General features: G+C 38.2%; 1 protein-coding gene across 1 annotated transcript; it reads left to right on the forward strand.

Moving 5' to 3' along the window:
* On the forward strand, positions 359–12,061 carry LOC109710717. The gene is made up of 3 exons (XM_020233456.1): positions 359–482; positions 6,450–6,515; positions 10,881–12,061. The coding sequence occupies exons 1-3, from the start codon at positions 359–361 to the stop codon at positions 12,059–12,061; spliced, it is 1,371 nt and encodes a 456-aa protein (XP_020089045.1).

Here is a 13,373-nt window from a genome sequence, read left to right on the forward strand (position 1 = left end):
ACTTGGGTCTCGGATACCAACGACTAAGCCCTTTGCCATTTGTTTTAGGGACGGTCGTTTTTTCCAAGAATCTTTTCTTCTTATAAATTAAGCAAGTAGGATGATTCTACTGTTATCGGAATTGTTAGATGCGCACTTCTGACTATATATAGTTTGAATTATTAGTTAAATAAGTACATATGAGAATCATTAATCGAACATGTGGAACATATTTCCTCTTACAAAGTCATTATAAGTAACAAACGTGCTGAGGAGAATATACACTACAATATCTCCGCGGCGGTCGAAGAGAGTTTGAAACGGTGGTGGTGAGATCGATCGAGAAGGTACGTATCGAGAAAGTTAGGGTTTGGGGATGATGAAGAGCTTGGTTCGAAGCTTGTCGAAGAGCAATGTCGGTGCGGGGTTGCTCGCGGGCTTCTTCTTGGTCTTGCTCACCTACTTCACCATGTCAGAGCAGTTTGTGATCCGCGCTCCGAATTGTGAGTTGCAGTTATCTATGATAAGTCATTTTGATCCTTTCATGTTAGTTAGCTAGATGTGTTCAAGCAACATATGTAGTGAGAAACAAGTCGGAATATTTGATATTATAAGAAAATCTCAATATAAGGACGTTTTTTAGATGACGCGCCGGGGAAGCTTTCTCAGGCGTCCCAATAGTACCGACATTTAATTACAAAAGCGTTGTCACATGAGCCCTCTATTATTGTTATTTTTTATTTTTCGATGCTTTAAAACGTCAGGATTTCAAAAAATCCTAACTCTTTAAAGCGTCAAAATATATTTTATCAATAATGACTTGTTATTTGCCGACGCTTTAACTGACACTTTTAAATGTGACACTAGATTATATTGAAATATATATATATATATATATATATATATATATATATATATATATATTCTATTAAATATATATATATTATATATATTATATATAGTCCGTCTCCCGTACTTTCGAAAGTACGGGGCCCCGGTGCTTGTAAATTGTTTCGATGATAGTATTCGATTCGCGATCGGTCACGTTAGGTATGATCTATCCTATTGGAACTATCTAGAAACCAAATTTTAGATTTTTTTGACATCATTTACTAAGCGATCAAAAGGTCTAAAAAATGACTATTTTAACGGTCGATGTGGCACATTTTTAAGTTCAACGGTATAGAAGTACCCAAATTACATGAAAATTTAATAGAAAATTCTACTTAACATCAGTAGCAAGATCAATACTTTCGATTTAAAATTTGAATCCTTTATCACTGTTTTTTATGAGATTTTCATTTTCAACCATTCATTTTGAGGCTACTTGTTCACTAGACAAACGAAATCAAAAAATTATGAAATTTGGTTTCTAGATAGTTCCAATAGCGTAGATCAAGTTTAACGGAACCGGTCGCCGACTCGGATGGCCCATCATCGAAAACAACTTACAAGCACGGAGCCTCCCGTACTTTTGAAAGCATAGGAGCCTAGCTCTATATATATATATATATATATATATATATAATTGAGCTCATATTCTTTTAAAAGTACCAAGTCATTGGTGCTTGTAAGTTTTTACCCCTTGGATTAAGGGATGTGCGGTTAAGATAATGTGGGCCCCTTAGGGTTGAGTGAGTGGTTGGTTGAATAGTATAATTTAACGGGTGAAAATAATCAAAGGCGTAGATCTAACGGTAAAAAATTTACAAACACTAAATACTTGGTACTTTTACAAGCACCATAGCCGGACTCTATATATATATATATATATATATATATATATGTATATATATATGTATACATATATATATATACATATATATATATATATATATATATATATATATATGTAGTAAGTCTTCCGTATGTAGTAAGTCTTCCGTACTTTCGAAAGTATGAAGGCTTCCGTACTTGTAAGTTGTTTTCGATGATAAGATATCCGATTTGACGATCGGCTCCGTTAGAAATAATCTACGTTATTGGAACTATGTATAAACCAAATTTCATAATTTTTTAACATCATTTACCAAGCGATCAGAGGGTCTCAAAAATGATTATTTTAACGGCCAATGTGGCACGTTTTTAAGTTCAACGGTATAAAAGTATCCAAATTATATAAAAATTTAATAGAAAATTCTACTTAATATCAAGAGTAAGAACAGTACTTCCGATTTGAAATTTGAGCCATTTATCACCGTTTTTTATGAAATTTTTATTTTCAGTTGTTCATTTTGAGACTACTCGTTTACTAGGCAAACGAAGTCAAAAAATTATGAAAATTTGTTTCTAAATAATTTCAACAGCATAGATCATGTCTAACGGAACCGATCGCTGAATCGGATGTCCCTTCATCGATATTTTTTATGATATTTTTATTTTCAGCTGATCATTTTGAGACTACTCGTTTACTAAACAAATGAGGTTAAAAATTATAAAATTTGGTTTCTAAATAATTTCAATAGCATAGATCATGTCTAACGGAACCGATCGCCAAATCGAATGTCCTATCATCAAAAATAACTTACAAGCACGGAGGCCTTCGTACTTTCGAAAGCATAGGAGCCTAGCTCTCTATATATATATATAGAACTAGGCTGGAATACTATCAATAGCACAAAGCTATTGATGCTATTAGTTTTTTAACCCTTGGATTGAGAAATGTGTGGTTAAGATGATGTGGGCCCCATAGGGTTGAGTAGGTGGTTGGTTGAATAGTAAATCTAACAGGTAAAAATAATCAAAGAGTTAAATCTAATGGTGAAAAACTCGATAGCACCAAGCCGTTGGTGCTATCGATAGTATCCCAGCCGGACTTTCTCTNTCCCCACACGGGAACCATTCTTTTTCAAAACCAGCTACCACGAGGGGTAGAAAACTGTTTTATTTCGAGAAAACACCAATCCTTTAGTACATTTCAAAACCAATTGAAAACTCAGATATCCAAATAGTAAAATAACAGAAACTGAACCATACAAGTATCTAAGTTAGTTATTTATTTAATCATGAAGAGTAAGGGTAGATAAACCAAACCACGGGACGGAAAGCTCTATCGTATGCTAGACCCATTCCTCACCAGCTGTCCCACTCGGACCGGCTACGTCACCTGTAATGGGGGCGGGGGGTGAGAACATGTAAACATGTCTCCCCTCCCAGTGGGTATCGCAAGCCGAAGACGGCGAGGGGTACTCACTAGTCACGGAGATAAACAAATATATGGATAATGGTAGTACAGTAGCTAAAATAAACAAGTACTGAAGTATATATAAATGAACAACTACAGCTACTGTATGTATCCATCAACGGAACAATCAGTCCAAAAGTACTCAATCTGAACCCAATGCTCTCTTGGTCAGCACCGCAGACCTCAAGCCAATGCCACTACTACTCTCCAGTGCATATAACCCCTCTAGGGCTCACGGGTTGTCACCATTCAACCACTTTTTCGGAAAAGAACACTCCTTGCGGTGGATCAGACCGCCAGTGTTCATAAAATGCGACGAGTATCGGGCGATCAATGCAATATGTTCAATGATCAACCGTCGGCGACCAACCGACAATCCTGCCCCCCAGGGCCCATCGACCGCATGGGTCATCATGTAATCAAATCAACCAACCAGGTCACAAGTATGGAGTATGAAACTCGACCAACCAGGTCACAAGTATGGAGTACGAAACTCGACCAACCAAGTCATAGATACAACAAAGGAGAATCAACCAACCAGATCACAGATATCATATGCTGAAGAAATCTACTCTACTCCTACACAAGATACTGAGCATGGAAACAACCGAGTAGAGTAATACGAGGATAATATGATAAGCAATGTATATGATAAGCAATGTAAACAGGAAGGGTGGAAGGAACGTCACCGAGCGTGCACCACTGTACCGACGTCGGATCGAAGTACCCACCTGTACGTATCTGACGAAGGTCTCTCGACTGTGAAGACGGTGCGACCGAACCTACGAAAGGTCCAACGGGTTAAGGTCTAACCCACTGACATGTAATGCTAACTCACAACCCCCGCTCACCAGAACCACGACCGGTTTCCCAAAACCGATTACCGAATAAGCCGGAAGTCCCGAAAACCGCACCGGAACTTCATCGTCGCTCACCCGTCGTTTCCGAACCCTCAAAACGACGCGGGTGACCAGCCAACAAGGCTCAGCGACGCTACAATCAGCCACGAGGCACCGTCGGATGAATTCCGAACCAAAACCGCGTTCTATCGGCGGATTTCGCCGAAAACGCTCCGGAAATCACTTTTCGATTTCCGCAAGGGCTTGGGCCTTGGACGATCAGTCCAGAGGTTATCCTCAGCCCAAACATGCTGCCAACAGCATCTACAACGAAGCAGAAAACCTAAAAGCCCATACCGATACATGAAATCGCATCATTTCATGTGATTTCTAGGCTTTTCTGGACCGTGCACGCAAACCAGAGGTCGATTAATCCGACCGTCGTACTCGCTGACAGGTTTCAGCATGTCGGAGGCCGTGCTCACCTTTCGGAGCACTGCCGGCCACTGCGGTGCGCGCACGAGCGACGCGAAGTTCTGATAAACTGCGCGCACAGCGCGAAGATCGCGACTAACTCACAAACCAGGGCATCTTTGCCGCTGTTGGAGGTGAGCACGATGTTCAGCACGAGTTGTAGATCATCGTGCTCACTTCCCGAAGCTTAGGAGGCTTATCGGATCACCGGAAAGGAGACCGGAACCTCGAAAAACAGTGCTGGAACATAAAATACCCTTACCAGACCCGAGGAGAGCTAGGGTTGGTCGCCGGCGGCCGGGAGGCGGGCGGTCCGGCCGGAGGAGGGAGCACTCGGTCCAGGAGGTCCGGGGAGGGTGCTGGCCGGCGGCGGGCGGCAACCGGTGGCGCGGCGGCCGAGATCCACCCTTCACACTTCCTCTCGGGTTTGATCTTCCCGGCGGCGCGGCGGCGGCCGGAGGAGGTCGGGGCGGCGACGGTTCGGCGCCGGAGGTCGAGGGGAAGGCCGTGCACCCTACGGTGGCCGGCGGCAGCACTCGGGAGCGGCGCGGCTCCAAGGTCGGCCCGCACAGGTCTGGGCGGCTGCGGGGGTTCCCAGCGGCGGCCGGCGGCGTGCGGGGGCGACGGGGGGAGGCACGCTGGGGGTCACCGAGGTCGGCTGGGAGACGGCGCGGCCGAAGAAAGGTGGTGGCGGCGCCCGCAGCTCGAGGTTGGCCCGGCTCGGCCTGGGCTGACCCCGGGCTGGCCGCAGCTTCCAGGCGGCTCCGGCAACGTCCGGGGATGGCCGGAGCTGGGAGATAAGTGCGCTGGAGGTGGATCACGGCCGGGGCTTCCTTCCAGAGGTGGTGTAGATGCCCCACCTGCTCTCGGCCAAGGAGGAGGAAAAGGTGGCCGAGAGGGTGGACCGGGAAGGTTGCAGGAGGGTTTCCGGTGGCCGGAGCAGCACGCCGGCGGCCGGGGCGCGCGCACCGACAGGGCAGGGCTCAGCTGGGGCGGCTAGGGTGGTCTGGGTCAGCTGGGGGCGGATTAGGGTTAGGGTTTCACCTCGAAACCCTAAATCTTCCTATATGTAGATAGAGTAAACATTGCGGAGAAACCCCCGGAGTTGATCAATTTCGACCCAGCTCCCTACCCGTTGGTGCACCTTGCACGACCGTCCCTCCGAGTTTGAAAACCCGCAAAACGGCGCATAAAATAATGGGCTTCTTCGCGATTTATCCATTTTGTCAAATCAGCCCCTTTGCGGACTTTTCGCGATTCCCGAAGATCCGTCCGTCGGATTTCCGAACGGGTTGCGCCAGCGCGATCAGCACGACTGGGGCATCGAATCTAGCATTTCGTTTCGTCTGAAAAGGTCTCCGATTTGCGACAAAACCCACCCTCACTGGTTCCATCAAAACCACATATAGGTATAATCATATGTAAAAACCATTAAACCCCTTTTTCTCGACAACCGTGCATCAGAACCCAATTCCGTCAGCGCCAATGGTTCCAGTATAGTCGAGAGGTTCGAAACGAGCTATTGGAAGGCTATATTCGGAGTCCGATACGCGTCGAAAGTCCACTCTACTCCGCGGCCTCTCCGGAAAACCGGAGTTACTATTCACTTAAGTCGAACTTCCGGGTCGCGTAACTTCTCCGTTTTAACTCGTTTTCTCCTGAAATTTGACGAGTACACTTATAATTATATTACACACAAGAACATCGTCAAACAAAAGGGTTTAATCAATAAATAAAAAATCTCAGTTATTACATTCTCTCTCTCTCTCTCTATATATATATATAAAGCGGCCTTCAGTGTTAATTTTCTTGTAGTTAATATATGTATGTTTTTTTCGTAAAATTAAAAAAGCAAAAATTAATAAATTAGGCAAACTTTTTAGTTTCTCTTTTTCCCTTCTTTTTTCTTCTTATTATTTTTTTTGATATTTATGTGCAATGTTGATTCTTATGAGCTTATTTGAATTTTGTAGGTTTTTTGCAACCATCGACGGAACAGGAAGTTGTATCAACTCCATCTGCAAAGGATGTAGAGCAAGGTGAGATAAATTTAAATAAAATTACCTTAATTATTCCTTTTCACTTTAAACCTTTGTTTTATTATAAGATATATAATAGTTATTAATTAAAGGTGCATGGTTAATATTAACATATAATTACATTAATTCGTTTTCTTTTTTTCTTTGTTTTATAATATGAAGGTTAATTAACTAAAGATGGTTAAAAGTACTGTAATTGATAGAATATTACCTTTTGAGGAAAAAACCCTAATATATATATATATATATACTAGTGAAGGCCCGCGCTACGCAGCGGGCATTTTTTTGTAAATTCTAAAATATTTTAAATTATATAGTAAATAGCACCTAAATGAAAAAATCAGCAATATAAGGAGATATCCGATTTAAAATTTAAATTTAAATTTAAATTTAAAATCAAAATTTAAGTTTTAAATTTATTTTTTATTTTTTGTATGTGATCCACAATTATACGAAAAAAAATGGCTAGAAAAGAGGGAAAGGAAGATTAGATGAGGGTCCCAAGGAAAAAAGCTAAAACTAATATTTATATATATAAAATAAATAATTATAAAAATAAGTAGTAATTATTAATAATTATTATATATAAGTTATTATATCTATATTATAAGATAATATTATAGTAAAAAATAAATATATATTTATAATAGATAACATTTATATTATATATAATTTGTGCTCCTTATATATGCTTTTAAAAGTACCAGACATAGGTACTTGTAGTTTTTAGCCATTGGTTAAGGATATGCAGGTTACGGATGATGTGGCCACCCTAGGTTGAGTGAGGTGCGATGGTGCATAGTATAATCTAAATGATTTGAATTGTCGCTTAAGTAACATCTCTCGGCTAAAAAACTTACAGATTCAGTGGCTTGGTGCTTTTACACGACATGTGATTTTATAGTATATATATTATATATATTATATATCTATAAATATAAACTAGAGGCTACTATGCTATTATAGTCCAAGTCATTGGTTGTACCAATTTTTAGCATGTGGATTAAGAGATGTATCGGTTGGGGATGAAGTGGAGCTCCCTAGGGTTGATGTGGGTGTTGGTGCATAGTATGATCTTAACGGATGAAATGTATTCAAAGGACTAGATCTAACGGACTGAACTTTGTTAGCACCCGTGCTTGTTGGCCCTATCGAGCTATCGTAGCGGAACTTATTATAAATTATATATATATATATATATATATAGTTGGACTAGCTACTATTAGTAGCAAAATCCCATTGTTGCTACCAATTTTTTAGCCTTTGGATCAACTCTTTTCATTATTTCTAACCATTGGATTAAATATTATAACCCAGTAGGGACCACTCAACCCTAGGGGGACCACTCAACTCTAACCAACTGATATCATCATGACCCTACAATTTTTCATCCAAAGGTTAAAAACTTGATAGCAAAAAGAGCGTTTTACTATTAATAGAGCTAGAATACTTTTAGAAACACCACCTCCATGGTGTATATATATATATATATATATATATATATATATATATATATATATATATATATATATATATATGTAATTGAGCTAAAATACTTTTAGAAAAACCACCTCCATGGTTCTTCTAAGTTTTTAGCTCTTGTATCTACTCCTTGATTATTAATAGTACGTCTTTGGATCAAACATTATTCCACCTACGACGACCTACCATGCACTATCATCTCAGCCCTACATCTCTCCATCCAATGGTTACAACTCAACAGCTCCACCCCCTTGGTGCTTTTGTGAATATTCTAGCTCAACTCTCTCTCTCTCTCTCTCTCTCTATATATATATATATAGCATTTTGGTTTTTTATATTTTTAATGACGAAACTGATTAAATGGCAAATGATAAATGGCAGGATCAAAAAATGCGGTAGAAGAAATCAAGGCGGGTGCTAATGAGCCGGAGCCAAAATCAAAAAATTTCAAGAAGGAAGAGGAGATCAAAGAAGAGAAAAGAACACCCGAATCTTTGGAGAACACTCAACAATTAGGTGAGATGCATACTAATTTCTATAAAATTCTACACAGTAATAAAATTTAATAATTTTGTATATTAATTGTCCAAGGCCTCAAATTTAGAAAGTCAACTTTTTAAATAGCTCTTCTAATTAATTTAATAAGAAAAAAAAACCAAAGGCCAAAAAATTTTCACTTTGCCCTTAGTCCTTTACAAGATCATCACAATTTGTTTCATTTCTCTTTATATATCGATGATCTCATAGTCCAGTAAAAAATGAGATTGATTTCGATCATTGGATCTTGCTTTTTAGCATTTGATCATTTTTAATTGGTTGAGATCACTTCCGTATATATCTTAATTTCAAATGAATAAAAGAGATCGATGGTGTACAATAATGTTCTGCATATTGAGTTATCGGGTCCAGATTTGTTTTGATGAATTTCCTATTCACATATATTATTTTCTATGTTTTTTTTTTTTTTTTTTTTTTTTTTTTTTTTTTTTTTTTTTTTTTTTTTTTTTTTTTTTTTTTTTTTTTTTTTTTGTCCTGTGACATAGGGAAATTTTAGCTTTGTCACAGAAAACAAGCTTTAGCTTATTTTTTAGTGATGACAATTTTGTACTATGAAAGCTCCAATCCACATTAAAACAAGTAGTTTCAAGGCATACACGTTTCTTCATATTTTTTTATTGAAAGGTCCACGTACCTTCCATTAAGCTCTAGTTTGAAAATGCGTGAGCTACATTTTTTTCTAGATTATATAATTTTTACATAAAAAAAACCAAAACGAAATTTAAAAATTCCTCTCACTCCTTAATTTAGAGAATATAAATGAGTTTTAGCATCTTAAAGCTTCCTCCTATTTATTTTATTTATGAAGAACTTGATTACCGCGCGTAATTTTTTTGTAGGTTGACGGGATCAGAACTTGATATATTGTATCACACCTAAAACAAAAATGGGTAGAAAAAAAATGCATTTACCCTACATATTTAACTTCGGGTCGGATCTATATCTGAATATATAGTTAAATTAATAATATACTCATTGGATCTATTTGAGTAGGTCTAGATAGTAACTATCCGTATACTACCCACTTAAGATCGGATACGAGTCAGGTACAAGTCGGATCTAAATCGGATATAAGTATCCGAATGCATATATATTTATAAACTTTATTAAATAATTTATGAACAAATCATAAACCTCTCACTATAAAAAACTCATGTTTTAATGAGTTACACCCATTTCAATAAAATTCGTTTAAAAGAAAATTTCAGGCAGTGAACAGAACGGTTGGAGTTAAAGAAAAAGAGTAAAATAAAACAATAGGAAGTAAATAGAGCGACTGGGGTTTTACTAGCTAGGATGCAAATACACAGAGACCATTTATCTTTAATTAAGTCCCAATTGAAATTTATCCCTCAACTTCCAATCTTTTTTTATTTATTATCTGGTATTTCACGTGTTCGGATTCAGGTCCAGGTCCAGGTCCAGATATGAAAACTCTCCTAAACCCTACTCATTAAAAGGTCAGGTCCAAGTCGGTTATGAGTATAAAATATCCGAACCATTATCAAAAACTTTAATAATAATTTCTTTTACCTGCATATTATCTATTTTTTATCTGGCCCAGTTCGGGTCCGAATAGGGTTCCAACTAGGATCTGGATCGGGTGTGAAATATCGGGTATTTTAAACAGCTATAAGCAATTGTCACACTCCAATAATTCCACATCAGATAGGAATGGAAATGTGATTGAGTATATAAGGGACTTAGACACTAGTAACAATAATTGAACTTAAGCATTTTTTGCCGTTGTTTGGGACTAACGAGTTATATATTGTTGCCTGCTGATCTTGGGCTGTGTGGTAAGGATAGGATTTAGAATTCGGAGTCCCAAATTTGATTGCTTCATATATTTAGCTTAGTTCATTTTTAAAAGCTGAACAAAGTACGTTGGAGTCCCAAATTTGATTGCTTCATATATTTAGCGTAGTTCATTTTTAAAAACTGAACAAAGTACGTTTGGCACAGTTTAGATAATAATCAGGTGTTTGAGACCTCAAAACTAATTTTAGCAAACTTTTGATTTGATTCCTAATCACCATGTCATTAACTTTTTATTTCACTGCATTTCTTATATATGTTTTTATTATTAAATTTCTCAATTTCATTGAGTAGTGGCGCCATATACATGTACATGTACAGCTCGTATGTACTGTAAGTAGAGAGTTAATATACTCTTGACCTAACGGTGACATTTTAATTTTAATTAGTTCACTTCACACTGTAGAGAATTAGCAAAAATTAAGGAACACCCAATGGTAAAATTTAATTATTGAGGACTAGATTAAAATTTGGCGATTTGATGAAATTCTTGCTCTTCTCATGTAGGCGGAGGCAACGAAAAATCCAACCAATCGATAGAGCTGAAGCCGGTCTGCAACACAACAAATCGAAGATGCGACGTCTGTGACATGACGGGCGACGCTCGAATCCTTGGCAGCAACTCGACGGTCTTATATGTCCCTCCCCCCGAAATCATCAATCCTAAACCTCAAGAGTGGAAGATCCGAGTACAATCTCGCAAGCACCTTCCATGGATCAAATCTGTGACAATAAAATCGTTACGCGGCCCATTCGAAGCCCCTCCCTGTACGGTCCGGCACAATGTCCCCGCGGTCGTCTTCGCACTCGGTGGGCTTATTGGGAACACGTGGCACGACTTTAGTGACGTGATCGTCCCCCTCTACCTCACCTCCCGTCGGTTTGACGGCGAGGTTCAATTCATCATAACCGACCTCAAACCTTGGTGGGTCGAAAAGTATAATGTGATACTCAAGAAGCTCTCGAGGTATGAAATTATTGATTTTGATAGCGACAAGGAGATCCGTTGCTACCCGCGTGCCCTAGTTGGCCTTTGGAGCCATCGCGATTTCGGGATCTTACCTGGTTCCCCTCCAGAAGGGTACACAATGCTCGACTTCCGGTTGTTCATTCGAGAAGCTTACTCGCTTCCAAAAGACGTACCGATAAGTTATCGAGATAGGCCAGAGAAGAAACCACGACTAATGCTCATAAATAGGTGGCAAAGAAGGAGGTGGATGAATGTGGATGAGGTCGCAAAATCGGTCGAGGAGTTAGGCTTTGAGGTGGTGGTCGTCGAGCCGAAGATGGACGTAAACTTGACGGAATTCGCAAAGGTGGTGGACTCGTGCGACGGGCTGATGGGGGTGCACGGCGCAGGGCTAACAAACATCATTTTCCTCAGAACGAACGCCACCCTGATCCAAGTGGTGCCCTACGGGAAACTGGAGTCCATGGTCGAGGGATTCATCGGTTGGGCCGCGAGGGAAATGAAGTTGAGATATTTCGAGTACACGATTAGCGTGGAGGAGAGCTCATTGTTGGAGAAATATGGGAGAGATGACCCTGTGATTCAAGATCCTGATGTAGTTCACATGGCTGGGTGGCGAGCAGTGGGGCAGATCTACATGCACGACCAAGATGTGAAGCTAAATGTCACGAGATTTGCTCCTACACTATTGAAGGCTCTGGAGCTTCTTCGCCAATAGTGGGGTGTATGGAGAGCACTCAAAACAACTATATATTTAACTTTTAAACTTTACTATTTAATATTTTAATTTATTTGATTTGAATAATTTGATGATTATTTTCGTTACATATTTTGGTTCTGCCCTTTGTGTATGACGTGTTAAATTAATCTAATATGTAATAAGTTCAAGAGCATTGCAAGGCTAGATAGTTAAATTAAAATTTCTAAAAAATTGGTTGTTGTTCACAATTAATGCTAGCTTGAGCAATACTTCAATTAATTATTGGAAATATATTTGCTATTTAATATGTTTATAGTAAGCTGTACAAAATTATCTCTAATTTTATATATTTCTATGTTGTTGTATTAGCAGTGTACTGATAANAAATAATTCGAATATTTGGATTTAAATAACTAATTACATCCTTAGCTTTTTCTTTTTTATCAGTACACTGCTAATACAACAACATAGAAATATATTTGCTATTTAATATGTTTATAGTAAGCTGTACAAAATTATCTCTAATTTTATATATTTCTATGTTGTTGTATTAGCAGTGTACTGATAAAAAAGAAAAAGCTAAGGATGTAATTAGTTATTTAAATCCAAATATTCGAATTATTTGGCTGTTTCATGATCAACTCGCAGGTATCTAAGCAACATCATATTAATGATTTGGTTATTTAATAGATTATTTTAGCCCTTTGCATTACTAATAATTTGGAATAGTCAAAACGAAATTTTGAATATAACTTTATTTTTAAAAAAAAGGTGATATTATTTCTTCCATGCTAATATCATCTTGAGTAGAATCATTAGAAGATTAATCTTCCGATTGGATTAATATGGCTCGTTATAACTTACATTTGAAAAGATATTCGGTAAAACCCAATATTTCAATCAATCAAAATCTTAATTACTATTTCTTAGTAATGAACGAAGTCACCACAACTTTCAGAGACATGAATTTGATGGGGCTAATCTTAATTTGTTTCCCGCTTGTTTTTTATACTCCACTAACTACATTTTAGTTTGCTCTAATATCACAATAATTTCTTACTGTTGCACAAATAAAGAATAACTTACATGTCCACATGGTTAGGTACAAGTAAGCTTTTTTTATTTACCATGCATCTTTTATATTTTGCTCAAATTATGCAAATATCTTCTTATATAGCTAGTATTTCAAGATAAAGTCATATTAAATGCATGACTCGAAACAAAAACAACATTGATCACCTGATAATCTAACTAAATAATAAATATTCTATGCTAATGATAATTCGCTTGACATTTCTAACTCATTAAGGGGCCGTTTGGTTGTGTGTAA

The sequence above is a fragment of the Ananas comosus genome, linkage group 5, assembly GCF_001540865.1.
Source record: "Ananas comosus cultivar F153 linkage group 5, ASM154086v1, whole genome shotgun sequence".
NCBI classification, from domain to species: Eukaryota; Viridiplantae; Streptophyta; class Magnoliopsida; order Poales; family Bromeliaceae; genus Ananas; species Ananas comosus.